We start from the raw sequence: 26,421 nt of genomic DNA on the forward strand, positions 1-26,421 counted from the left end.
AATCCGTTCCAGAACTCTCTTCACTCCTCTCTCACGGTGAAATTAGATCGATCGAATTTCCTAGCATGGAAATCTCAAGTTATACCCACAGTAATTGGTCACGGTCTCGATGATATACTTCTTGGAGGTAATTCTCCACCTGAACGATTGGTTACTGGCCAAACCAATCCTGAATTCACAATCTGGAAGAGAAAGGATCAGCTTCTCCTCAGTTGGCTCCGATCGTCCTTGTCCGAATCTGTTCTTGGCTCTCTCGCTCAATTCCAAAGCTCATACTCTGCCTGGCGTGCCCTGGAACAAAGATATGCCAGTCAATCTAAGGCCCGTATTTTGCAGATCAAGTCTCAACTTTCAACAATTCAGAAAGGAAATCTTTCCATTTCTGACTATCTTGACAAGGTAAAAATTCTTGCGGATTCTCTTTCAGTTGCTGGTACTCCTATGGACGAAAATGACTTAATAATGCACTTGCTCAATGGATTAGGCCCTGAATTCGACCCTGTTGTAGTTCATGTTACTAGTCTTGTAGATGATCTTTCCTTTGAATCTATTCAATCTTTATTACTAACGCATGAGAGCAGATTGGAAAGACATTACACTTTAGCTGACTCTAGCACCAAGATTTCAGCAAATCTTGTTGTTGGATCTGCTAGATCTGCAACTGGGTCCCTAAATCGATATCCTACATCAGAAAGAGGATCAAATTCTCAATACAACAATCGTGTCCCTCCCAGAAATTTTGGTCGAGGTGCCTCTACTACACCAAGATTAATCTGTCAAGTATGTCACAAACTTGGACACTCTATTGCAGTGTGTCACTACAGATTTGATAAAGGATTTGTTACCCCAAAAATTGGTGACTCTCGTGCCTTCTTGACAGAGATTGATGACACTGAAGAACATCAAGCCTACTCCTCCTCCATGCTCCCTGATTATGCCATTGATCAAGAATGGTATGTTGATACCGGTGCTACCAATCATATAGCTCTTGGCATGGAAAATCTTGATCATGAACAACCCTATTTTGGACAAGATTCTCTCAAAGTTGCTAATAGTAAGAAACTTCCAATCTCTCATCTTGGTACTCACTCAATTCCTATTGTTTCTCAACCTCTAAAGCTTAATTCTGTTCTTAAAGTTCCGGAAATAAAGAAAAACCTTGTCAGTGTTTTAAAACTAACCAATGATAAACCTGTTTTTCTTGAATTCCATTCGAAATGTTGCTTTGTTAAGGACAAACTACTCGTCCTCGAGTAAAACACTAAACAAACATTAAACAAGTCAATATCCAAAACATGAGTAATTTTCAAGTAGCTTCAATAACATGATTATGAAAAAATTCACTTATGCATATAATCCAGAATTTCAGTTCAATTACACCCTTGACAGATTTCAATTTATTTTCATTTAGCTCATGAAACTATAGAATGCAATTAACTAACAATTAAACCACTTTATGCATGCCAATTACAATCATCAATCCACTAACCCAGAATTCCATATGCTTGCAATACTTACTATTCTCCACTAATATAGATTAATGCACAACTAAGAATGAGAAGGTCTTTCTAGGCTTGTATTGTTAGGCTTAGGTAAGGGTAGATGAAATGGTCATTTAGGCTTTACTATACCATAAGCTTCTCCAATCATGTCACCCAAAATATTTTTCACACATTCTCAATACCACTTTTTCTAATTACATGAGAGATATTATTATTTCAATAAGGTTGCAACAACTTTATATTTATTTATTTTTTTTCAAGTTGTTGCCAATCAATTTTTTTTATATATATATTCTCTCAATTTTCACACTTTTTTTTTTCACACACATACGACAAACTTCCCATCCAAATTTTCCCAAACTATAGATATACTTATGGTATAATTAGGGTTAAATTGTGGATATTCATGGGTTTATCTTTTTAGGCTCAAAATGTGTAGAAAAAAAAAAGTTAAGGCTCAAAAGGGTAACAAGGATAAACTTACAAGGATGGCTTGAAAGGCACAATCGATCCAAAAAAATTACCTAAATCACTTTCCTAGTCATGCATAATTTATTATTTCGCCTCAAATAGCAAGCAAGCAAGTTCTAGAATTTATTTCAAACAACTTTCCATATTTCACAATTAGCATACATAAATCAATTCAATTACTATAAAATTACTTAATACGATTCCATGTTCTTTCAAGTATAAAATTGAAATTAGTCAAGAATGTAATACCACCAAGCACACAGATTTTTCAAAAATAAATAAACTTTTCAAATCATGCTGCGTACCTACTTTCAAATTGACTCATATTAAGAAAATTGACTCAAAACAATAAAAACTAAAAACTAAAAATTAAAAATTAAAAGACATAAAACTTAAAAAAAAAAAACTCAAAATAAAAATTAAGTCACTCCTCACCCCAAACTAAAGTGACACATTGTCCCCAATGTGACATTAAAGAAAAAGGAAAGGAAACTTACCTGGGTGCCACATCAATAAGCGGTTGACGCCCATAATAAGCGTCATGCAAGACAACTTGAAAATTGTTATTATACTTGCCTTCAAGCTTGGCAAGCGATGAGTTTGAATCAAAGTCAGTACCAACAACATAAGACGTTGGATGATGAGCTTAGGGAGAAGCTTTTCGTAGCTCGCAGAGGATGTAATATGGTATTGATGAAATATATGGATTCATTTGTGGTTTATTAGTCAATATCATTGATGAAGTCGAATCAATGATGTCATGTGCTTCCTCATCCTCCAATGTCAGAGTATCTACTCTTTCATCTAACAAACTTTCTTCTTGTTGCTCACTCTCCACGTGACTATTCATACCCTCACTTGTGATTTCATATTCAATGAGTTCCTCTTCACAAGGATCTTGATCTTCAATTGTAGGCTCATTATCTTCCTTGTACTCAACTAATGACCCTTCTTCATTGTAGCAATAACTCTCATAACTTTCATCATTGGAATTATTACATTCTGAATCATGAGCCATTGAATTAACACATAAGGATCTCACCATGTCAGTTAAGCGATTAATCTCTCCTGGAAGTGATTGCATAAGTGCTAGTAGTTGTTCCCCTTTTTCAGTTTGTTGGGATAAATTTGGGCAATAAGGTGGGTATTGGTGACTCCAACCCTGAAGTGATGGATCCCAATGCCAGTCGTGATCAAAATTTGCCATGTTACTCAACAGATTTATTACATCATAGACTCTCATTAATAGAGGTGCTCCAGTTGCCTCTGCTCCATAATCAACCCAGTTTCTTGTTTCATTATTAAGTCCATTATAGAAGAGCCACGTAAAACATCCACTTGAGAAAGTGGGATAACATCTCTCTCCATACTCTTTAAATCTCATCTAAGCAGAATAGAATGATTCATTGTGTTGTTGGGCAAAATCCTCAAGGTATAGCATCTGGCTTTACCTTGTAGGTCAAACTCATCAATAAAACATTAGTAAAATTAAAAAATAAAATAAAATAAAATAAAATAAAACTAAATTAGTACTGAAAAGATAAAAATTTGAAATAACAAAATTAATACTAAAACTAAAAAGAAAAACCAAATTAGAACAAAATTTAATTTTTAATAATATTAACTATCACTCCCTGGCAACGGCGCCAAAAACTTGTTGCGATATTTTGCACACGCAAGTGTACGTATCGTTACAAGTAGTAAACTCCCCAGGAGTGAGGTCGATCCCACGAGGATTGTAGTTAAGTACGTTAAAATTAAACTTTTACTTCTATTTGGTTAAATAAAAATTAAGAATAGGTTAAAACTAGAAAAATAATAAAAACAGTGATAGGAGAAACAATTTAAGGAAATAAACAATTAATAAAAATTAGGGCTTCGATTTCAATTGTATCTATTGATTATGGTCTAATATGATTATTTTCCTAATGTTAATCTCTATGCGATAGCAGGTTTACTAAGGTAATTTATAGTCTTCTCAGATATATAAATCTCAATTACATGCAAACTTTCTACTCTCGTGATAAATTTAACATGCAACAGACATTAAACACAGAAACCCTATAAGCTATCTAAACCATATAGGTACTCTCATCCTATATCGAAATTCAGTTCTATTCTACTATAGCATAATTGACACTCACTTTTCAGATCTCGCATCAAAATCATAAACAGTTAATTGGTGATCAGGCAATTAAAAGTAATTAAGCACAAATAAAATAGAATACATAGAAATTAGGGGGAAAATTAATCATATTAAAACCATAAACAATGTTAAACAATATCCATCTAACCCTAATTAAAGTGTTTAGCTACACATGTTCATGAGAGCACAATCACACATATTAACTTTAAGAAAAGAGATGAAAATAGAGAAGAGAAGAATGCTGAAAACCCTCTGAAGAATGCCTCCAATATTGCAGTTGATCTCTCCACTTTGCATCTGTACTCTCTCTGTTTTTCTCTCTAAAATTGCTTGCTGAAATCAACTCCCTTCTTCCCTTTATATAGGCATTGAAGGGCTAAAAAGATGGAAAAAATGCACATGTTTAAATTCCCATTCGGATTTAAATTTTTGGGAAACCTCAAACGAGATATTTTTTTCTGCTGCGTCGACTGATAGTATTTTGGCCATAACTCTCTCAATATTGCTCGGAATTGGACGATTCAAGATGTTCCGAAAAGATAAAAGAGAGATATAGAACTTTTATGTTTTAACTTTTTCCAAAATCTAATCAAAACATCGTCGAATTCAGGCTTGAAGTTTCAGCTTGCACAATTTTCTCTGTTTTAAATATCATGATATTTTTATCTTTTTCCCATCTTTTTCTCTGATATTTTTCTAATCTTCTTCTATTTTAAATCTGCAAAAATAAAAGATAACAAGCGTAAAGATGCTCCAAACACGATTAAAACTTAATTAAAAATATACTAAACTTAATCTAAAATTAATACTAAAAATAACCTAACAAATGTCCTACTCAAAGGGAGAGTTAAAAATGGCCTCTACATGCTTCCCCACCAACCCACTTCAGAACCTGATCTGGACCTTCAATGTCACATGGCCACCACTATGGCTTTTACCTCAGACAATATTGAGTCACATGTTTCTGGTTTAAAGTCTAAGAATTGTCTTTCCAATTGTATTTCAGCTGTTTCACCAGTTGCAACTTCTTGTAATACTACTGACATTAATAAAAGTGAGTCTCCTGTTTGCCTATACACCAGTTCTGGTGTGAATTCTGATGTTAATATATGGCACTCAAAATTATGTCACCCAGCACCTAAAATTTTGGCCAAAATCTTACAAAATATAAATATTTCATATAACCTAAAGACACTTAGATTCTATGAAGCATGTAAAATGGGAAAAAGCCACAAATTACCCTATTCTCTGTCAACTTCTCGAGCTTCTCAACCACTTGAGTTGCTCCACACTGATCTTTGGGGTCCCTCCCATATTACTTCTCTAGAAGGATACAAGTATTACATTGTGTTTGTTGATGATTTTAGTAGGTTTACATGGATTTTTCCTTTAACAGTAAAATCCCAAGCCTTTTCCATATTTCTAGAGTTTAAAAAGCTTGTTGAGAAACAGTTTGATCTTCCCATAAAGACAGTCCAATCTGACTGGGGAGGTGAGTAAAGAATTATGAGCAAAATGGTCGGGTCGAGAGAAAGCATCGACATATCACAGAAACTGGGCTCACTTTACTTGCTGAATCTGGTCTTGACTTAGCATACTGGTGGCTAGCATTCCAACATACTGTATTTGTTATTAACAGGTTCCCTACATCTGTTATTAGTGATATTTCACCTTATGAATGTCTCTTCCAACAACAACCTGACTACAGCTTTCTTAAGCCATTTGGGTGCTCTTGCTATCCTCACTTACGGCCATACCAGTCTCATAAACTAGAGATTCGATCAGCAAAATGCATCTTTGTGGGGTACTCTATGCAACACAAAGGCTACTTGTGCAGAAGCCAAACAGGGAGAACATATATTGCTCGAAATGTAATCTTTAATGAGCAAGAATTTCCAGCAAAATCTATCTCACAACAACAACAGGTACAATCCTCACCCTCCACATTATTTCCAACTACTTCATTCTTTACTATTCCTATGGAAAATGCCTTATCTAACTCAAATCCTATTGTTGTTGACACACCTACTGCTGGTGCTACATCTGCAAGTTCAACATCTCTCCCTACTCATCCTCAGCCTATTATACCTACACCAGATGCACCCAACTGTGAGCTAACTGAGCCCCATACACATACACCAGATGCCCCCTCTACCAACACTATATCTCCAGACACAATACCACCATCAGACATAAATTCACCCACCATAAACCCAACCTCTGGTCAGTTACCTCTTCCTCAACAAGCCACAAATACTCATCCCATGACAACAAGATCCAAGAATGGAGTCCATAAACCCTAACTCCAAATGAACCAAAGACTCTTAAACAAGCCCTGGCCGATCCTAAATGGTTTAAAGCCATGAAAGATGAATATAGCACTAAAAAAAAATGGAACATGGACCCTGGTTCCTTATGATTCATCAATGACCTTGGTTGACAACAAATGGGTGCATCGGATCAAGTTAAATTCAGATGGTTCAGTAAATAAGCTCAAGTCTAGGCTTGTAGCAAAGGGTTACCTTCTAACTCCAGGGATTGATTTCACAGACACATTCAGTCCGGTTGTTAAACCAGCAACAATTCGATTGCTACTCACCATTGCTGTAACAAATAATTGGCCAATAAACCAGCTGGATGTCTCGAATGCATTCTTAAATGGCTCACTCCAAGAAACTGTGTATATGCCTCAGCCCCTGCCTTTGTTGATGCTGAGAAACCAACTCATGTATCCAAGCTTCACAAAGCTTTATATGGTCTAAAGCAAGCACCACATCATTATTTCAGAAAGGATTTTCAGCATCTCGTTCAGACACTTCTCTATGTATCCGAGGCTCTGACAAGGATTTAATTGTGCTTCTTGTGTATGTAGATGATATAATCATCACAGGGCCAAGCAACATAATCATCAACACCCTTATTGAGGAACTGAATCAAGTCTTCTCTATCAATAATCTTGGACCCTTACACTATTTTTTAGGGGTGGAAATAGCTCGAAATGCCACTGGAATGTACTTATCACAGACCAAACATGTCTCTGATTTACTGGTCAAACTCCATATGGAAGGTGCTAAACCATCTCCAAATCCCACAAGCTCTACACACAAACTATCTCTATCTGAGGGAGAGCCATTTATGGATCAAACACTGTATAGAAGCACGTTGGGAGCCTTACAATACTTGACCTTAACTCAGCTGGATGTTGCATTCATTGTCAATAAGTTAAGTCAATTCATTCACGCTCCAACAACAGTCCATTGGGAAGCATGTAAAAGGTTATTCAAGTACCTTAAAGGGACGATTCATGAGGGACTTCTCATCAGGCCTGCACCACAACTTTGTCTTCAAGCATACTCGGATGCTGATTGGGCGAGTTGCCCAGATGACCGACGGTCCACGGGTGGTTATGCAATTTTCTTTGGGGGAAACCTGGTGTCGTGGTCTGCAAAAAAGCAACCTGTAGTGGCTAGATCGAGTACGGAAAGTGAATTTAGGGCCCTTGCAAACACAGCTGCAGAATTACGATGGCTATGCTCTGTTCTCAGTGAACTTAAAGTTCATCTCCCTAAACCACCAATTATATGGGTTGACAACTTAGGAGCAGCTTCATTAGCTGCAAATCCGGTCTTTCATGCTCGATCAAAATACATCGAAATCGATCTTCACTTCATTCGTGATCAAATCTTAGCAAAACAAGTTAAAGTTCGATATGTTCCTTCTTGTGACCAAACAGCAGACATTCTCACAAAGCCCCTGTCCACGGATCGATTTCATTACCTCAAGCACAAGCTTCATGTGTGTACAACACCCTTTCGCTTGAGGGGGGATGATACAGTTACTACTGTTCCTTAACTAACTGTTTAGTTAGTTAATTAGCTAAAACTGTTACTACTGTTTCTTTGTAACAACTTTCAGTTGCTTTCTGTTTTCTTTAATTCTTGCTTTTGCCTTGTACTCATCCTCTATATAAATAAAATCATTTCTCAAGGCTAGTTAGCTTTTGCTAGTCTTGAATTGCAATCTCATAGATTGGATTCTGGTAGATTTTAGCATAGATAAGCTCTTACAGAGTTCAAAGGACGAGGGTTACAGATAGCTTGAACCAACACAAGACAATTCGTTTCTACTACTACCTTTTCCCAATTGTTCCTCTTGCTTTAACTTAAAGCTTCCTTCACGCCTATTGTTTCAGCAAGACCAAATTGAAAAACACTAAGCCAACAACTAGAGATAACACTTAAAAGAAGAGAAATGCTATTTATAGCCACACAAGCAAAGCTATGACAATCACGATTATGAAAAATAGCTGCATCCACATTTACCTTAATAAAATCATCAGCAGGTTTAGTCTGGTGCTCAACGCCGTCTTCAAAAGTAAAAATGCTCAGCCACTGAATGAGAGGATTATTTTGAGCATGTAACCAATGATCAAGGGAGAGATTAAAAGACAACAATTTCTTCAATTGACGTTTGCTTCTTACGCCAAACCAGATCATTCCTTGATGTCCACAAGGAGGCACACACCATTACCACAGTAGCCACACGGGCAGCATCCAACAGGGACCAAACTCTCGTGCACCAGTCGAGGAAGCTGCTTTCAGACCCCACGAGAAAATTCAACCCCAATCGCTCCCAACAACCCTTTGCAAAAGGGCAGTAAACCAGGCAATGCATTGTTATTTCAACATTTTTTTTGCAAGTTGGACAGAGCACATTCAACTCTACTTTCTTTGTCCTCAAATTATGATTAGTAGGGAGACAATTTGCAGCAGCTCTCCACACAAAGTTCTTCGTTTTTAGAGGAACCTTAAGGTTCCAAATTTGATTCCACATAGGCGAAGAGGCACTCCCAACCGCACACTTAACATCCTGTCGCAACAAAACATAAGCCGACTTAACTTAGTAAGCACCAGAATTTTCAAATCAGAGAGTTGAAAAAAGAAAAAGAAAAAAGATACTCTCGATACACGTGTACTAATTTATTCACAACATATTCGTTATACGGTTAGTATTAAAAATGTATTTCTGTAAATATTTTAAGAAAGTCCGCTTCCGCTTGTAGTGGTAATTTTCTCAAAAAGTAAAAAACATGAGGTAAAAATCCCATAAACTAAAAGCCCGAAATGAGATTGAGAACCACATAGCCCCGTTAATAGCCCATTTCCTCTAATCCAGAGAGATACCATCTCTCGACTCGTAGCAGGCTCTTCCTCTCCAAACCATCCGCCATTGGCGTAGTCGGAGATCTGAGGGAGCCAAATCCCGAGTGACTCACGCAACGAACCGATTCGACTCACTGAGTAGCTCAGTTTGGCTATCGAATCACAACGTAGAATCGGCTACACTTTTTCCGAATTAAGGCAATTGAAATCGAAAAAAAAAAACAATGGCGGATCCGGCGAACACGCCACTTGGCCAAATGCTATTGGACGAGATCACTCCTGTTGTGATGGTGCTCGGCACGCCGCTCGTTGAAGAAGCTTGTCTTAAGAATGGCGTCAACTTCGTTCAAATGCTCAGTCCCTTTTGCAGCTTCAACAACATCGACGGTAACGCATTTTCTTTTGTTAATGTGTATATTTCTATTAGTGTGTGTACATGTATGCGTTTCTAGGGTTTCGAAGAAGAAATTTGATGGCTTGAGTTCAATTTGTTGCAGTACCTGTACGGACAGCTAGTGATCAATCTTATAGGCTTCAGAAATTCAAGCTACGATTGTTTTATGCTTCGGATATTGGGCAACCGAATTTGGAGGTATGTACTGCATGTGTTAATTTCCCCTTCCTATGTTTTCTTGGAATGTGGGAAAGTGATAAGAAGAAAGAATCAGCAACGTTCACTTTTATCGAAATTACCTTTTTTTTTCCTGGGATTATCAAGTGTAATTGTCTCAATTTTCATAGCAATAGGATTTGGGTTCTGTAGGTAGCTATTATCTTACTAGATTGAGATCTGATTTGTTCATTTATACCTTTTTATTGGAAGATAATGATATTTTCGAAAAAGCGAAATTCTTGATCCATGGAGGAACATTAGCAATATTATTACTATAAATTTTGTGTACAAAAGGAATGACATAACCCCTAAAATAGAACTCCAGAAAAGAATCTAATTTTTTCCATAATCAGTAACACATTTTGTTCCGAGTTCTTTCATCAACTACACACAAAGCTACTCAAAACTTTACTCTAGGCTAATATAGTATATTCCCTGCCTTCTCTTTGAAATGAACATCTCATTGTGGAATTCAGATGTGTTGTCTGTATACTGCCTTATAGTTGGATTTGCACCACTTTAGGCATATAGCAAAGGTGAAAATATGATTTTAGATACATGGTAGAACTGCAGGGTAAACTTGATAAGACTTTTCCTTACTTGAAACAGTGATGATTCTAGTTTGTTAAAGCATGTTTTGGTCTGAGGGATTAAAGTCTTTATGGTCGCTGTTTATTTGCAAATTAGTTTTTGGAGTACAAGTGTTGTTTTGAAATTGTACCAGTCCCACACCCTCTTTTATTATCTTGCTGAGCCTGAATTTGAGATTGCGCTTTCTTGTTCCAATAAGGCAGCAAGAGAGCGGCTGAAACAGGTCATTACGCAAGCCGGGGAAAAAGGACTATCTGATTTGATTTCAGATCATCCTCAAATAAATAATGATCATCCACGTAAGTAATTTGTCTTTCATAGTTTCCTAGAAGAAATTACTTGTTTAAAATTAGTAACATTCTTGTAGAAAATATTTTCTGTGTCTAGGTTTTTGTTTAAATTATTCATCTGGACTTGTCATTGGCTATTACTATACTGATGAAAAGTGTAATAGGAATGTGAAAAGAATAAAATGGTTAAGAAATTACAAATAAGTGCCCACATATCATAATTACTTTATAAGGTCATTAATTTTCAAATTAATAATGTGGTTCTTGCTATGTCATGAAAACTATAAAGAGGATTATATTCTGATTAATTTTTCAATGCAACACAAATTGATGAAAAGTGTGATAGGAATGTGAAAAGAATAAAATGGTTAAAAAATTACAAATAAGTGCCCACATATCATAATTACTTTATAAGGTCATTAATTTTCAAATTAATAATGTGGTTCTTGCTATGTCATGAAAACTATAAAGAGGATTATATTCTGATTAATTTTTCAATGCAACATAAATATGTTTGTGCGGTTTTTTTATTAGCTAGTCTACATTTGAATTATATTAGCAAGAAGAAAATTAGAGGTGTAGAAAGATGGGCGTGGGATGTGTAACAATTTGTTGTTTGACAATGGAACTTAAAACAAGGAAGAAGGGAGGAATTTTTATTTGACAGGTACAGCAATAAGTAACCTATACAAGAGGGAAAAAAAGGAGTATAAATAAAGGAAGCTCTTGTAACCTTTTTAGTTGTATTAATTATTTTTATTCATTTGCGGTTCTCCCTGTGTCACTTCTTACTATATTGCAAGGTCATAATTTTTAGTTTGTGATGTGCCATGGCTTTTCTCTGCAGGCTCAGAGTCTGAAGATCTACCATCATGGTTTCAGTTCTTCAATAAAGAGCTTGTGCGAAGTGCATCGTTTTCTGATCATGAAGCTTTTGATCATCCAGTGACATGTAAGGTGTTGGAAAGTTTTAGTCTTATGTTTGACTTGTGCCTTATAATGCAAGACTCAATGTATAGCTTCTCATGACAAATGCGTTATTTAGAATTGTTGATGATTACTCTTTCATTTAAATTTGATTCTGTTCTCCTCTCTTGCCTAAATTTACTTCCAGGTCTTTTGGTTGTCTCTTCAAAGGATGAACAGCCTATCAACCAGTTTGTTGATCTCTTCAACACCAACAAACTGCCATCTCTTTTTAATGATGGTGCAATGGACCCGAAGATTTTAAAGCATTATTTATTGGTTCATGATAATCAAGACGGCAGTTCTGAGAAGTATAAACATATTTTCTGATTTCTTAGAACTTGTTATATATAAATGTTGTTTTAATATATGCTCATGTTACAGTGTGAGACTTGGTACCTGATGACTATTTGTTTTGCTGAGAAATGTACATTGAATTTCTATTAGCTATCTTTATGAAAATTTCAACTAAATAACTACGTCATTGTTGTCCTAAGCTGGATTTTGATTGGAAACTAAAATTTATTGCTGTTTCAACTCCATCAGTCGTTTCCTTAATTAACATGAGGATTTGTTGGTGTCTAGATCATGGTATAGGTATCCCTTGTCAAGTTTAAGAGTCTAATTTGCTGGTTCAACTTCATCAGTCGTTTCCTTGGTCTCTGTGATGATATCTTGTCTACTTTCACAGCTTTTCTGGACTTTAATATAAGACTAAGCAACAACTTAAATTGAAAATAATTTGGGAGCTCTTGCGATTATCTGTGCAGAGCAGCTAGGATTCTAACTGAGATGAGGAGCACCTTTGGTTCTGACTGTCAATTACTTTGCATAAATTCCTCTGAAGGCGGTGTAGTTGAACATGATGACAATCCTTGGGTGCCTTATGTAAGTTACGATTGAGGATTTTATAAATGATTTATCGCTGTGTATTCCGTCTCCTTCCATCTTTCAGTTTATTAATAGTTGATAAGATACAACGAATCTGCTCTAGCTAAGCCTTTTTTTTAATGACAGAAATCTGATGCACCCCATGGTCAGAAACTTGGCTGCTTTCTTGATGTTGATGATCTTAATGAGGTAAATTTCTGTTTCTCATCGTTTTCAATACCATCAAAAGGTTACATACAGTTGATGATTCAAGTCGTTTTTGCTTAAATCAGAATTTTGACCATGATATCCAATTTTTACAACTGGGAACAGATGAAAGATATCATGCAAGATTTGTCTACAAAACACATCATTCCTTACATGGAGCAGAAGATACGTCTACTCAATCAACAGGTATGGCATTTCACATCTTTGGGTGTAATATATTTTCTTTGATGGTATATGACTGTCTTCAATGGTTGTAAACATTAAACATGGAAATGAGACCTTCCCATCTTTTTATTAATACACAACTTATTGTATCTTATAAAAAAGGAAAAAGTTGTGAACTTGTGATTTCATCATATTTTCCAGTGCTCATAGTGATGGGAACACTGCATGTTATATATATATAATATTTCTGATAAATGAAAGGTAATAATAATGACTTTCGGTCTTTCTTCCTTTTCCTTGTTTCTTCTTTGTCTCATTTTATGCTTTTATCAGGTTTCTGCAACAAGGAAGGGATTTAAAAACCAAATTAAAAACTTGTGGTGGCGAAAAGGCAAAGATGAAGTTGTAGAATCGTCCAATGGTTCGATGTATGTACAAATATTTAATTGTTAATTGCATGGTTCTTTTCTCACCTTGTTATCCTGCCTGATTTGGTTTCTTTATTTTGCTTTTAAAGGTACACCTTCAGTTCCATTGAATCTCAAATTAGAGTATTGGGTGATTATGCCTTCATGCTGAGAGATTATGAACTTGCGTTGTCAAACTATCGTTTAATTTCAACGGATTACAAGATTGATAAAGCCTGGAAGCGCTATGCTGGTGTGCAGGTAGCTGTTACTTGTATTTTAGTGAATTCATGTTTGTTTGATTTGGGATTTGATTCTCAGCCCTTGTGCTTTGTAGTAATAGTAAATCCTTATTTTATGTTTTTCCTCTTTTATAAATAGTTATTCTTCTTATAGTTCCTTCTAAATTCTAATCATTATCTCTAATTTGGGAAGTGGCTTGCCTTTTAAGGGCCTTGAGATAATTATGTGTTCTTGTAGGAAATGATGGGGCTTACATACTTCATGCTAGATCAATCGAGAAAGGAGGCAGAGTATTGCATGGAAAATGCATTTAATACTTATTTGGTACATACCTCAGTATCTTTTTTTTTTATTATTGATATTTAAGGCAAAAACTATATGAGGAGTATATACACAATATGAGAAGCCCAAGCCTTATTAAACATTCAACTGAGTCTTCTCCTGGAATCTATTTTTACCTTGTCCGTATTCTGTGCTCTCTAAAATCTGTTTGTTTCTTTTCTGAAGAATTGTGTGATTATTTGACTTGGTATTCATGCAGAAAATTGGGCCACCTGGTCAGCAAAATGCAACACGGTGCGGTCTTTGGTGGGTAGAAATGTTGAAGACAAGGGATCAGTTTAAAGAGGCTGCGATAGTTTACTTTCGTGTTTGTGGTGAGGTAAAGCACATATTCTACGAACAATAATGGGTAAGAAAATTTGGTTGTATGCTTCTGATAAACAAATCCTGTTTTAGGAACCACTACATTCTGCTGTAATGCTCGAGCAAGCATCTTATTGCTACTTGTTGTCCAAGCCACCAATGTCACACAAATATGGATTTCATCTTGTTCTTTCCGGTGAGCGTTACAAAAAAAGTGATCAGGTAATTATACCAAAAACAAATCTGAAAGTTAACAAAGGAAGTTGCATTTGCTAACAACTGCCTTACTTGTTCTTTGCCAGATTAAGCATGCGATTCGTACTTATAAAAATGCCATTTCAGTTTACAAAGAAACTACATGGAGCCATATTAAGGACCATGTGCATTTCAATATTGGACAGTAAGTTGCACCAACTTGCTATGACCGTAATTTCTCTTAGTTGTTTTTTTTAACCTTTCAATATAAGAGTTGCAAACCTTTTGCTAAACTTTTGGCTTAGATGGTATGCGATTCTTGGGAATTATGACTTGGCTGCTTCACATGTATTGGAGGTTCTGGCCTGTAGTCATCAATCCAAGGCAACACAGGACATATTTCTTAAGCACTTTCTTCAAATTGTTCAGGTGACACTGGTGTGGTGATATGTCATTTTTTTGTTAACTTCAATAGAGTTTGCAACTTGTAAGACCTGTCTGGTTCTTGAAGAGTTTTTTTTTTTTCCAGCCTGTAGTACTTAATCTTGTTTGGGCTTTCGATTCTTTCCACAACCTTAATTACTTGTTAAAACTAAAGCTTCTATAAAATAAGCATGGTTTATGAGACAGCTGAAAGAATCTAAGGTTGGATTAGTGCATAACATCTGGAATTAAACAAATAAAGGGTAGAAAATATTCTATTATGTCATATTGCTGTAATCCAATGGTTTTATTTTACCTTTGCTCTTTAAAACAAGTTCTTGAACGTTAATTGTATATTTTCTTGGTGTTAATTTATTTATGTTTTTCAAATAAATGCAGAAAACTGGAAAGACAATTGAAGTTTCGAAACTTAGATTGCCTGAGATTAACCTCTCTTCTCTTAAGGTCGTTTTTGAAGATCATCGAACATATGCATCACCTACAGCAGTAAGTTACAATAGATTTGAATTCTTGTTGGTTCGAAACATGTGCATAGTTTTTTTTTTTTTGGTATGGTCTTCTTTCTCCCCCTCCCTTCTGCCACCATAATTGCACAAATATTTTCTCAGTCAAGTTTAAACTTTGCCTTTGGGCTTATATTGATGGATTACATTTGCAAAATATATCAGGCTAGTGTTAATGAAAGCATATGGCGTTCCTTAGAGGAGGACTTGGTTCCATCTCTGACTACTGTCAGGACTAATTGGCTAGAGATACACTCGAAGATTCTTCCCAAAAAGCTTAAAGATTCAAATGTTTGTGTTGCAGGAGGTATGTAGGTGATAGAACATCATTTAGCATAAATTAGTTTGATTAATTTACCTTTATACTCTTGTGATAGAACTGATATGTTCTTAGGAGTGAAAGAGATGAACATACTGGTCCATTTACTGCAATTATCACCATCTTCTCTTCACCTTCTAATTCTCCACCAGTCTTTCTCTCTCGCTCTCCCTCATTTTTTGTAAAAGCTATTTATCAAGAAATCTTTTTTTTTTCTTTTTTTTTTCTCTTGAGTTTTTGTATGGCTTCAAAAGAGTTATTTGTACAGATTTTTTAGTCTATCCAATGGATGCTTGTAATGCATCCTCATCATTTTGCAGAAGCGGTGAGGGTTGATATTGAGTTTAAAAACCCTTTGCAAATTCCGATATCTGTTTCTAGTGTATCCCTGATGTGTGAGCTTTCCACAAGTTCGGATGAGACAAAATCTGGTAAGTGGACCCTATGTTTTCCTGATTTCTTCTTGTGTGTTCACTACTTTGATTTATTCATTTAGTTTCTTTCATTAGTAAAAATTGGTAAATAAAAATATTGTAAGGAGTTAGATGGGGATCCAGATTAAAAAAAATGGGTAAATACATTAAACAGGATACCTAAACAGTTTCTGATGATGCAGATGCCAATAACTCAGCACAGGAGGTTCAGAACAATGATGAGTCCGTTGAGACAACCAGCAGGTATGCATTTCAGTATTTCAAGCTTTATAGTTCTTTACCTTGACTGTTTTCTTATTAGGAAGCTTAAGCTATAATTCTTGTTTGCTATTTTCAGGGAAACAAGTCAAAAGGATTCCTCCTTTTCTTTGTCAAAGGCTGACTTTTCATTAGAAGGAGGTGAAACAATCATGGTAAGTGCTTTATTGAGATTTGAAACAAATTAATTTTAATTTGATTAATTCTCAGTAGTTGTTTCCTCTGCATCTATTGGTCCATGTTCTATCTTAAGCTATTTTCTATGATATGTTCGAAGTTTATTCTAGGATGAATTAATTTGATAGCTATTGTATGTCTATTTATGGAAATTCAGCTCAAATAAGATTGTCAGTTTTGGTTTACAAGTATTATTGTACAATTCTGTCTATTTACAGCTTATATTTTACTTTCTAGGTGCAACTAACGGTTACTCCAACAGTAGAAGGCATTTTACACATTGTTGGTATAAGGTGGAACTTATCAGGTGTTGTTGTTGGTTTTCATAATTTTGAGTCAAATCCTATAAAGAAAAGAAGTTCAAAGGGTAGAAGACGAAGTGCTAGCCGTTCTTCTGGTGACAACCTCAAGTTTGTGGTGATCAAGGTGCATACTTTTTCTCCCAGTCTCAACCCTCTACTGTTACGACCTCCCCCAATAGTGATAACAAATAACAAAAAGGAAAAAAAGAAAAGGTTTATCTGAAATGATTTGGCTCGACTTCTTTTCACTTTATTATTCTTTTCAATGTTCAGAGTCTACCAAAACTTGAGGGCGTCATTCAGCCTTTACCCACAAGTGCATATGCAGGAGATGTACATCAACTTGTTCTGGAGTTGAGAAATCAATCAGAATGTGCAGTTAAAGTAAACTGAAATTCAATATCCTTTTTCTTTTATTTTCAGTTGTCTTTATATGTTGGTAGTATCTATCAAGTATCTTCTATTTGGCCAGACCCATTCCTCTTGATAATTCAAGAAGTTGGGCACTGAGCTTTATGTTTGGAATTGCTTTTGTATTTTCTAGTCTCTGTGGGGAAGTTTTTACATGTACATTCATCGCTTGCTTTTGTGTCACTCCATTGCACTCACAAGACAAGCTAGTGTGCTTTATCGCAGCACACATAGTGCAGTTGTCTATAGTTTCGCCTAGTAGCTAAATTTTGCGTGCATGCCAGTTGTTTATACTTTGTCCTAGTAGCTAAATTTTGCGTGCATGCCAGTCTTTTTGTTAACTTATGCAGTTTTTAATGCGATGTGATACTTTGGCAGAACTTGAAGATGAAGGTCAGTCATCCAAGATTTCTGAATGTTGGGAGTCAGGAAAGTTTGAATGTGGAATTTCCTGCTTGTTTGGAAACAAAGACGAATTCTGGACAAAGTTCTGTACAATATAATTCTGGTAACACGTCTCAACCTGTGTTTATGTTTCCAGAGGTCAGTATCCTATTTCTCCCTGTCCACTGCCTTATCTTTATTATACCATGAATTCAATGCTTCTGATCTTATGTTCTTTTTTTTTCCTCTTGTTTCAGGACACAATTATCAAAGGGGAAAGACCATTTTTGTGGCCTCTTTGGTTTCGGGCTGCTGTTCCTGGAAATATTTCCTTATATATAACCATATACTATGAGATAGAAGATACATCAAGCACTATGAGATACCGCACCCTTTCCATGCATCATAATTTGCAGGTGCTTATATCTACTATTGCTATGAAAGTGCTTATATCTACACGAATAAAGAGAATAGAATGAACCGAGAGAACTCTGTTATTATTTGATTTTTTTTTTGTTTTTTATCACTAATACCCTAGGGTATTTAACTGCATCATATGACCCTGCTGCATTGTTTGAATACGAGATAATCCTTAAAAAATAGGAATATAAGTAATGCCGAGGAAGAGTACAAATCTTAAGCTCTAAGTATTTGAGGAAATATGGCCTGATTAGCTGTACATCTTCAAGTAGATGATATTATCACACAACTGCCACTCTGGGAGTAAATTTTGAGGAATTAACATCCAAATTTGTATGAAATATCTATTCCAATTTTGAGGGGGGTATGATTTCCTCTGAGAGTAAAGTTATTTTGGTGGACCTATCAAACCACATCCGAGGAGATTGTGTAAGTTCTTACAAGGACTTTCGGAGCTTGCATAAAGTCAACTTAGTCTTTGTCTCGAAGCCTTGTGGAATTTCTGTTAATATTTCATCTTTCTAGTTTACCCTCGAGGAATGCATTCCTGACATGTAGCTCCTAAGGATAGTTGAACACAGAGTGAATTAAGCTTGGCTACAGTATTTGCTATGCTCTTGGTGAGTGATGAAATTTCAGGTGCAAGTTTCTTTTCTTCCAAGGTCAGGAGTACAACACTTTTAGGTTATGTTTGGTAGGAGGGAGAAATGGTTGGATGGAGAGGAGAGGAGAGGGGAGGAGGGAGAGGTTATATCCTTTTGTTTGGCAAGAGATATTATGGGAAAGAGGGGAGAGGTTGTAGGATTGTAAATTCTCTCAAATCCACCGTTAGAATCCTTCCATTAATGTAAGGATTCTAACTTTCTATTCTCATTTGCTTAAAACTACAAATATAAACTCTATAAAGTATGAAGCATGCTTTCTCCTCTCCTTACCTCCGAAATGGCTTCTTGGGTTGGAGGAGTAGGTTTCATGCTAAGTATACTTTTTCTTTCAGTTTACCCGACCTCATATTAAAGCCAAACAAGAATACAGAAATCATTTCTTTATCTTATTGTTTTTTAAATGCACTTTGGACAAAAGGATTTTACTGCCAAAGAAATTTGGTTGCTGCCAGTACCAGTTTAGTTTCTTTAACTATTGAGTGATAGTCAATTCTCCTTGTTTGAGATCACCTAGACCCTTTACCTCCAAGAGTTCAAGAGGTATTTTTGCTGTCGGAGTATGCTTCCTTGACAGAGTCCCACATTTGGTTGCTTGTCTAAGACAAGTGGCCTCTTTCTCTTTTTCAAGAAAAATGTCTTCACGATTTGGTCAGGAAGAGAGTGTAACCTAGGCATCAACATGGCGTTCTCAGTTTTCCAGGCTCTGAACTTCGATTGTTTTGATGTGATGGTGCCTTCACAATTCTGGTGAGATAACCATATTTCTTTTGCTGCAGATTAATAGCATCCAGATTGTGACCACTGTAAGTAGTTCTTGTTAGCTAGTGGTTGGTGACTGACAAAACTAGGGTTTCAAATTTCCATTACTAGTGGAAATAGGACTATTCCTTCAGTGGAGGAAGCATCTGAGGTTTCTGAGGTGGCTACACTATGTCTTGCCACCTAGTATACCATGGGTTGCTGCTATACCATAAAAAGGACATAGAAATGAACAAAGGCTTCAGTAATACTAGAGGGTATTTAATTACATCACAGGGCACTAGTCTCTTTTAAACAAAAAACACTCTCTAAAAATCCTGGATGCATAAAATCACAGGGCAGTGCACTAGTCTCTTTTAAACAAAAAACATCCCTAAAAATCATGGATGCATATAGCAAGGAAAAAATTAAAGATTAGGATTTGAAAGATTAAGTCATTATTTTTTATTTGCAACTTGAAATACCTGTGAAAAACAGAAACATATTTTTATTCCTAAAATCTTTGAATTAAAGTTGTATTATCCACATTAGTTTACATTGGTACTTGAAATAGAATTATGCCTTGGGTAAACCATTGGCGAATATTTTAAACTAGCAATCATTTTTGGTCTGCATTATGCATGTGTTTTCTGAAGATTCACGTGTGGTCTGCTTCTTAGAAGGTTCCAATTAATTTGTTATCAACGGGTATTTAATATTCTTGTGGTGTTATTCTTTTGAATTCCCTTTACTAATTCTGGTGGACATCTTACATTAATACAAACCTAATAGCTGGTGATATTTTAAATTTGTCAATATAGGTATTGCCATCATTAGACATCTCATTCCAAGTCAGTCCTTGTCCGTCAAAATTGCAAGAGTTCCTTGTGCGGATGGACATTATTAACAAAACCAGTACAGAGAGTTTTCAGGTCCATCAGTTATCATCTGTGGGAGAAAAATGGGTTATCTCCCTGCTTCAGTCTGCTGATACTGAATTTCCTTCACAGTGTCTAATGGCCGGTCAATCTTTGTCTTGTTTTTTCATGCTCAAGGTTGGTACTTTCCTACTTGGTGCTAAAGATATTAGTTTCATTTTCATGTTTAAGGTTGGTAAAAGTTTTGTGGATAAAATTAACGGGGAGGATCCTGTCTAAGACAAGAGGATCTCTTCTCTTTTTCAAAAAAAAAAAAGAAAAGTTTTGTGGATAAAATCACTTTGTTGGCTTTCAGGATCAGAAGAAAACAGCGACTCCAGAGGACAAGACGTCTTCTGTTTCCAATCTCTTTGGAAGTGTTGTTGGATTGGGTCCTCAGGGTAATGCTGGACAACTTTTTGATACATCGAGCTCTCCACTGGCTGATTTCCATAATTGTGAAAGAATGCACCAGGAAATTTCATCCCAGGTTGACAAATTTATTCAAACTCAGTAGTTAGAGCACTAAATCCCTTTCGTCTTTATCATCATCGCTGCTTCAAATCTATCAATAATCTGAACCCTATGCTATCCTTGGGTGTTTATTTGATTTATTTTTTGAAAGTGGATATGAAGTGTCAAAGTGCATGTACATTTTTTGGAAAAGAAAAAGAAAAAAAAAGTGGAGTCATACATGATCATTTATTTTGGTGTTTTTTAAAATGAAATATGCTACATACCTATAGAGGCAAACAAAGTATGATCTTTGGTGATGTGACATTGAAGAATAATAGTAATATGACTTCATCGTTTTTTTCACCTTTGAACAGAGCCACTCAACAGTTGACTTCATATTGATCTCCCGGCTGCTGAAGGGTGATCCTCACTCTGGAATTCCAGATCCATCGCATCTTTTCTCTCACCATTCTTGTCATTGCAGGCAAGTTCCAGCTTTAAAGGAATCGCTATATGTATCTAAAATTGAAATTGCAATTTTTCCTTCTTTTGAAAAAGGCTGATGTTCTCTCTCTTATGATTGATATATAGTATTACGAGCAGAAGCCCTATATCTTGGCATGTTGATGGGCCTCGAACATTACATCACAACTTCTCTGCATCCTTTTGCGAAATTAAACTAAGTATGACAATATACAACTCGTCCAACAACTCTGCATCTGTGCACATTAACACTCATGACTCCAGTGGCAATTCAAGTGAATCAACATCAGCTACAACTACTGGCAACCAAGTAGGTTGGCACGATGTCTCACTAGTTACTGACATTAAAGTCACAACTGATGTCCTTGCAACTCAATCTGCAAAGCCACCATCTCTTGATTCTGTTTCTCCTTACATATGGTCTGCTGCAAGTTCAACTAGAGTCTGTATTGAGCCTATGTCAACGATCGAAATTCCTCTTCAGATTTCTGTATTTTCACCCGGGACGTATGATATTTCAAGCTACGAGTTGCATTGGAATCTTCTACTGCCTAATGGTGAAACAAATGTTGATTCTTCAGGTACATGCCAGGGGTATCCTTATTATCTTACTGTGCTCCAATCAGCTTGATGTTCACTTTTTTGTTTGGTTCCATTCGGACTGTACTGTAAATTATTATGTGTAATTTACTCTTTACGACAATAGGAATTACGAAAAGGGTTAGGATCTGTAGGAAGGGTGATTTTTTTTTCTTTTTGTGTTGTAGTTTTGGTCCTGCTCAATTGAAGAATAAGAGCAATTAAGATGAATATAATTTTTATACCATTTTTGGATAGATTTTACTCTTTTTACTCCCAACACTTTTTCCCCTCTTGTAATCATATGGCGAATGCGATTCATGCATTGTTGTCACTTTGAACAAAAAATTGTTAACGTTTATATTTCTTTTAAAAAGGTAATTTTTTTTTTGATAGATGTTTAATTCAATTATCAAAACCTTAATGCTTAGTAATATAAATTGCACAAATTACTCACATGAACAATAACAATGTGGACAAATACACATAAATTGGATTAATGCTATGGGTGTGGTTGAATTCTGCTTATTCAGTTGATCAAATTGTTGAGCTTTTCAAGGCAATGAATTTGATATTTATATCCAATTAGACATATAAAATTTAATTGATAATAATGTCAAACTACAATTGATTTGTTTTCTTTCTTTCGTTTTCATGCGGCTTTAACTAGATATATGGAGAAGTTGTAGGAATCTCTCATCTCCATTTGTACATTTCTCAACTTCCACACATTTTAGAAACAAAAAAAGGAGACTTACTATTTTATAATATTTATTTGACATCTACCTTTATGAATGTTGGAGTAAAAAGCTATCGTGTTGAAATATTTTAGTCTACCTCTTCAATACCTAAGGGTGTCTTTATTATCCAGCTCGAGATTGCTTCTGGTCAACGAAGCCATTTTCAGTATCTTAATTATCAACTATCCCACTTTATATACATTTTAGTAATATTCAATCTCAATTAAACACCCCTACCTATCCCATCCCATTTGTACTTAAGATCTTCATTCTCATCCCCAAAGAAATAAATGATTTTAATTTAATTAATGTTCAAACTTCAGATTTAATAGCAAATATTTAATCATAGGTTAAATAGTAACTATTTAGTATTTACAAGAACTATCAATTATCAAGTACATAACCGTAATCAAAGATTCCTCCGAAAATTATTAACGAATATAATTAGAAAAGAAAAACAAAATTTATTATTAACAACCAGCCAAAAAAAAGATATATAGAGAACACCAAATGACATATGACCAAGTCTCAAATTTACTTATTATTATTATTTTTTTCTTAAAAAAAAGTCTCATATTTACTTCACAAGTCATTTCCCAACAATGTTTATTTTCTCAAAAAGATGCGATCAATCATTTGAAATTGAAACAAAGGAAAAGAAGAAAATACATGATAATCAGACACACAAGTAGGTTCGAAAAGACGTACAAAGCCATCAAATTTTCAAATTTTCTTAATTAAGCTATGACATTTTGCATCTACTTCTTTCTACAAACTACAATTATTTATATCGATAAATTATACGTGTACTTCTATATGAAACAAGTTAATTATATGGTTTACCCAAATGACTGTCTTTCTAACCAAGTCATTTCACCTTTGGATTGGTTGGGGATGCTTCCCTTGTGTTGGTCTTGCTGTTTCTTTTTTCTTTTTTCCTTAAAAAGAAAATCCTAAAAAGGGAAAGATAAATAAATTAAAATTAACACATAAATGTAAAAATGTCAAAACAAAAAATAAAATAATAATAAATATAAAATTAGAAAGAAAGAGTGAAAGAGTTGCAAGTTGCAAGCCGCGTATACTAATGGAATTGGAAACAAACAAACTGAAACAGCAGTCTATGTGGAATTATAGTAATACTAATAATCACATAAGATAATAAGATAAAGTATTGTTATTAGGCACCATATGTTGTGTTGCAAATAGTTAGCAATACTCTTTAAAAATTATTATATGAAAAACTATATGAGACTAGATACTTAATTAGATCAATAATGATATTTACACATGAAAAAAGAATTAAGTACCACCCGTCTATAAGATAAATATCAACACACGGAGAACAGAAGCATGGAACTTTCCAATTTATAACTTTCCTCCTTTCTTTTATTTTCTCTCATTTTCCCGGAAAGTTCCATTAAAATAAACCTCAAATCTTTCTCTTATCTCTCTCTATTCTTTGACTCTTTCATTCCTCTCTCTCTCTCTCTCTCTCTTTAATCTCTTCACCAGGGGTTAGGTATTTGAACTTAAAACCAGCGACCTTTCTTTGACCAACTCGACTCGCCCAAACAAACAACCTTTAATTCTGCCATCAAAACCCTCCCCCAATCTATTAATTATCTCATTCATTTCGATCCAACTTTTTTTATTCTTGTTGTCAATATGAATGATTTATTTTCAGGCTCCTTCTCTAGGTTTCGGAACGAGGATGCATCGCCGGATCACCACGTGATTGAGATGTCGTCTTCATCGGCCACGGCAGGGGCTACCAATGGAGTCAATCTCGATAAGTTTTTTGAAGATGTTGAATCGATCAAGGAAGAGCTTAAAGAACTCGAGAGACTTCATGAGAATCTTAACTCTTCTCATCAACAGAGCAAGACTCTGCACAACGCTAAAGCCATTAAAGACCTTCGATCTCGAATGGATTCCGATGTTTCCCTCGCTCTTAAGAAGGCTAAGCTTATCAAGGTTCGTCTTGAAGCCCTAGACCGAGCCAACGCCGCCAATCGGAGCTTGCCTGGTTGCGGACCTGGTTCTTCCTCGGACCGGACTAGAACCTCTGTGGTCAACGGACTCCGTAAGAAGCTCAAAGACTCCATGGAGAGTTTCAACACTTTACGCCAACAGATCTCGTCCGAGTACAGAGACACCGTTCAACGCCGTTATTTCACTGTCACGGGAGAAAATCCCGACGACAAAACCATTGACCTCCTCATCTCAACAGGTAATTAAACAAAAAATCCTCGAATCCTCCATTGAATTCATATCTATCAAAACTCGATTGAAACTCATTGAATTTGTTTCCACGATTGGATTCAGGGGAAAGCGAGACGTTTCTGCAAAAAGCGATTCAGGAACAAGGACGAGGGAGGGTTCTGGACACTATAAAGGAGATCCAGGAACGTCACGATGCAGTGAAGGACATGGAGAAGAATCTGAAAGAGCTCCACCAAGTGTTTCTGGACATGGCGGTTCTGGTCCAAGCTCAGGGAGAGCAACTGGACGATATAGAGAGCCACGTGGCGAGAGCCAATTCGTTCGTGAGGTCGGGAGCACAGCAGTTGCAGACGGCGAGAAAACACCAGAAGAATACCCGGAAATGGACCTGTTACGCCATCATTCTATTGCTGGTCATCATCTTGATCGTGATTCTCAGTTTGAAGCCATGGAATTGGGGCGGTAATGGCGGCGGCGGTCAACCGAATCCGCCCGCTACACCGAGTCCGCCCGCTACACCTTCACCCCCCTCAGTCTGATTAGTCAACCATGCGAGTCTACGTTCCTTTCATACTCCGCGTTGCATCTTAGTATATTCCTCCTGCCTTAGACTTAGTCGTACGTCTGTTATTATTGTTATTATTCTTTTTAATTATTATTATTATTATTACGTCACATGGTCCCTTTTCCTTTTCTCATGTCTTTTTTGTAAGTAGCTCGAATTTTGGGTTTTTTTTTTTGTGTATCATTGTTACTTATCCTTTATATATAAATATCTATATGCATTCTTCGGATAAATTATTATTATTTTATTTATTTGCTTCGAATTTTGTAGTACTACGGCTGAATTTTGTTTCAAATATAATTTTTTTGATAATAGAAATTTAGAAAAATAGAGATTTGGAAAAAAATAAATAAATAATTGATAAATAGAGATATAAAAAAATTGATAAATTTATTTTAAAAAATTATCTTATGATTTTAAAATAGTTGTTATCACTCAAAGTCCATGTTATTATTGTATCTTACTTATAATAACCACTATCATTCTTAATAAATTTGTTATACATAAAACAAATTAATCAAACAATAAATTAAATACTCACTTTTATAAAAATGTTAAAAATGAAAGAATTCTTACTAAAAAAAGAGATCTAACAAAAAAATAATTGATAAATCTATATAAAACTATTAAAATAATACATTATGTAGTCACCACCATATTAAAACGTTATCACTATAATACTAAGTGTTGCTCCAGAATTCGCCCAAAATACGTGGACCAGTTGAGAGGGGACACGTGGATCAGATAACTTGTAAACATTTGCTAAGTCCTTGCGCGCCACAAGGAAGCGCTGTTAGCATGGGTCCCGGAGGAGGCACCCGGAGTACAAGGTACTCCAGGAAGCTTGCATAGCGTGAAGGCTCTCCGGGATGTGTCAGGTCTCTCCCGAGCAATCAAGTCGCATTT

At 35.6% G+C, this 26,421-nt stretch overlaps 3 protein-coding genes across 6 annotated transcripts; 2 read left to right on the forward strand and 1 right to left on the reverse strand.

The window, feature by feature from the left end:
* Nucleotides 1-8,276: 8,276 nt before the first annotated feature.
* LOC115699873 (uncharacterized) lies at nt 8,277-8,952 on the reverse strand. The gene is made up of 2 exons (XM_030627416.2): nt 8,608-8,952; nt 8,277-8,510 (listed from the first exon to the last, which is right to left on the reverse strand). Exons 1-2 carry the CDS (start codon nt 8,950-8,952, stop codon nt 8,277-8,279), a joined length of 579 nt encoding a protein of 192 aa, XP_030483276.2.
* A 296-nt stretch (nt 8,953-9,248) lies between these two features.
* On the forward strand, nt 9,249-22,360 carry LOC115698910 (uncharacterized). Of its 4 annotated transcripts, XM_030626111.2 has the most exons (28): nt 9,249-9,668; nt 9,779-9,873; nt 10,685-10,784; nt 11,623-11,727; nt 11,890-12,052; nt 12,512-12,629; nt 12,759-12,821; nt 12,945-13,025; nt 13,338-13,432; nt 13,522-13,672; nt 13,892-13,978; nt 14,196-14,315; nt 14,393-14,521; nt 14,602-14,699; nt 14,800-14,923; nt 15,317-15,424; nt 15,607-15,748; nt 16,081-16,191; nt 16,377-16,437; nt 16,532-16,607; nt 16,867-17,055; nt 17,205-17,315; nt 17,721-17,885; nt 17,984-18,142; nt 20,371-20,604; nt 20,783-20,956; nt 21,297-21,406; nt 21,514-22,360. In XM_030626111.2, the coding sequence occupies exons 1-28, from the start codon at nt 9,506-9,508 to the stop codon at nt 22,034-22,036; spliced, it is 3,855 nt and encodes a 1,284-aa protein (XP_030481971.2). In that variant the 5' UTR covers nt 9,249-9,505; the 3' UTR covers nt 22,037-22,360. The 4 variants fall into 4 exon arrangements, with proteins under 4 accessions (XP_030481971.2, XP_030481972.2, XP_030481973.2 ...); XM_030626112.2 differs by lacking the exons at nt 9,249-9,668; nt 9,779-9,873; nt 10,685-10,784; nt 11,623-11,727 and having other exon boundaries at nt 11,893-12,052; nt 12,517-12,629; XM_030626113.2 differs by lacking the exons at nt 9,249-9,668; nt 9,779-9,873; nt 10,685-10,784; nt 11,623-11,727 and having other exon boundaries at nt 11,911-12,052; nt 12,905-13,025.
* Nucleotides 22,361-24,056: 1,696 nt separating this feature from the next.
* On the forward strand, nt 24,057-25,748 carry LOC115699700 (syntaxin-121). The gene is made up of 2 exons (XM_030627227.2): nt 24,057-24,957; nt 25,053-25,748. Exons 1-2 carry the CDS (start codon nt 24,393-24,395, stop codon nt 25,487-25,489), a joined length of 1,002 nt encoding a protein of 333 aa, XP_030483087.1. The 5' UTR covers nt 24,057-24,392; the 3' UTR covers nt 25,490-25,748.
* Nucleotides 25,749-26,421: the final 673 nt, after the last annotated feature.

This window comes from Cannabis sativa, chromosome 8 (genome assembly GCF_029168945.1).
Source record: "Cannabis sativa cultivar Pink pepper isolate KNU-18-1 chromosome 8, ASM2916894v1, whole genome shotgun sequence".
Lineage (NCBI taxonomy): Eukaryota > Viridiplantae > Streptophyta > Magnoliopsida > Rosales > Cannabaceae > Cannabis > Cannabis sativa.

What these genes read in the sequence shown, in the direction of transcription:
- LOC115699700 (XM_030627227.2), top strand. Translation starts at nt 24,393, where the DNA reads ATGAATGATTTATTTTCAGGCTCCTTCTCTAGGTTTCGGAACGAGGAT. An exon ending in TGACCTCCTCATCTCAACAG is followed by an intron (nt 24,958 to 25,052) that starts GTAATTAAACAA and finishes GATTGGATTCAG; the next exon opens with GGGAAAGCGAGACGTTTCTG.
- LOC115698910 (XM_030626111.2), top strand. Translation starts at nt 9,506, where the DNA reads ATGGCGGATCCGGCGAACACGCCACTTGGCCAAATGCTATTGGACGAG. An exon ending in TTGGGCAACCGAATTTGGAG is followed by an intron (nt 9,874 to 10,684) that starts GTATGTACTGCA and finishes TGTTCCAATAAG; the next exon opens with GCAGCAAGAGAGCGGCTGAA. An exon ending in CTTGTTTTTTCATGCTCAAG is followed by an intron (nt 20,605 to 20,782) that starts GTTGGTACTTTC and finishes GTTGGCTTTCAG; the next exon opens with GATCAGAAGAAAACAGCGAC.
- LOC115699873 (XM_030627416.2), bottom strand. Translation starts at nt 8,952, where the DNA reads ATGTGGAATCAAATTTGGAACCTTAAGGTTCCTCTAAAAACGAAGAAC. An exon ending in GGACATCAAGGAATGATCTG is followed by an intron (nt 8,511 to 8,607) that starts GTTTGGCGTAAG and finishes CCTCTCATTCAG; the next exon opens with TGGCTGAGCATTTTTACTTT.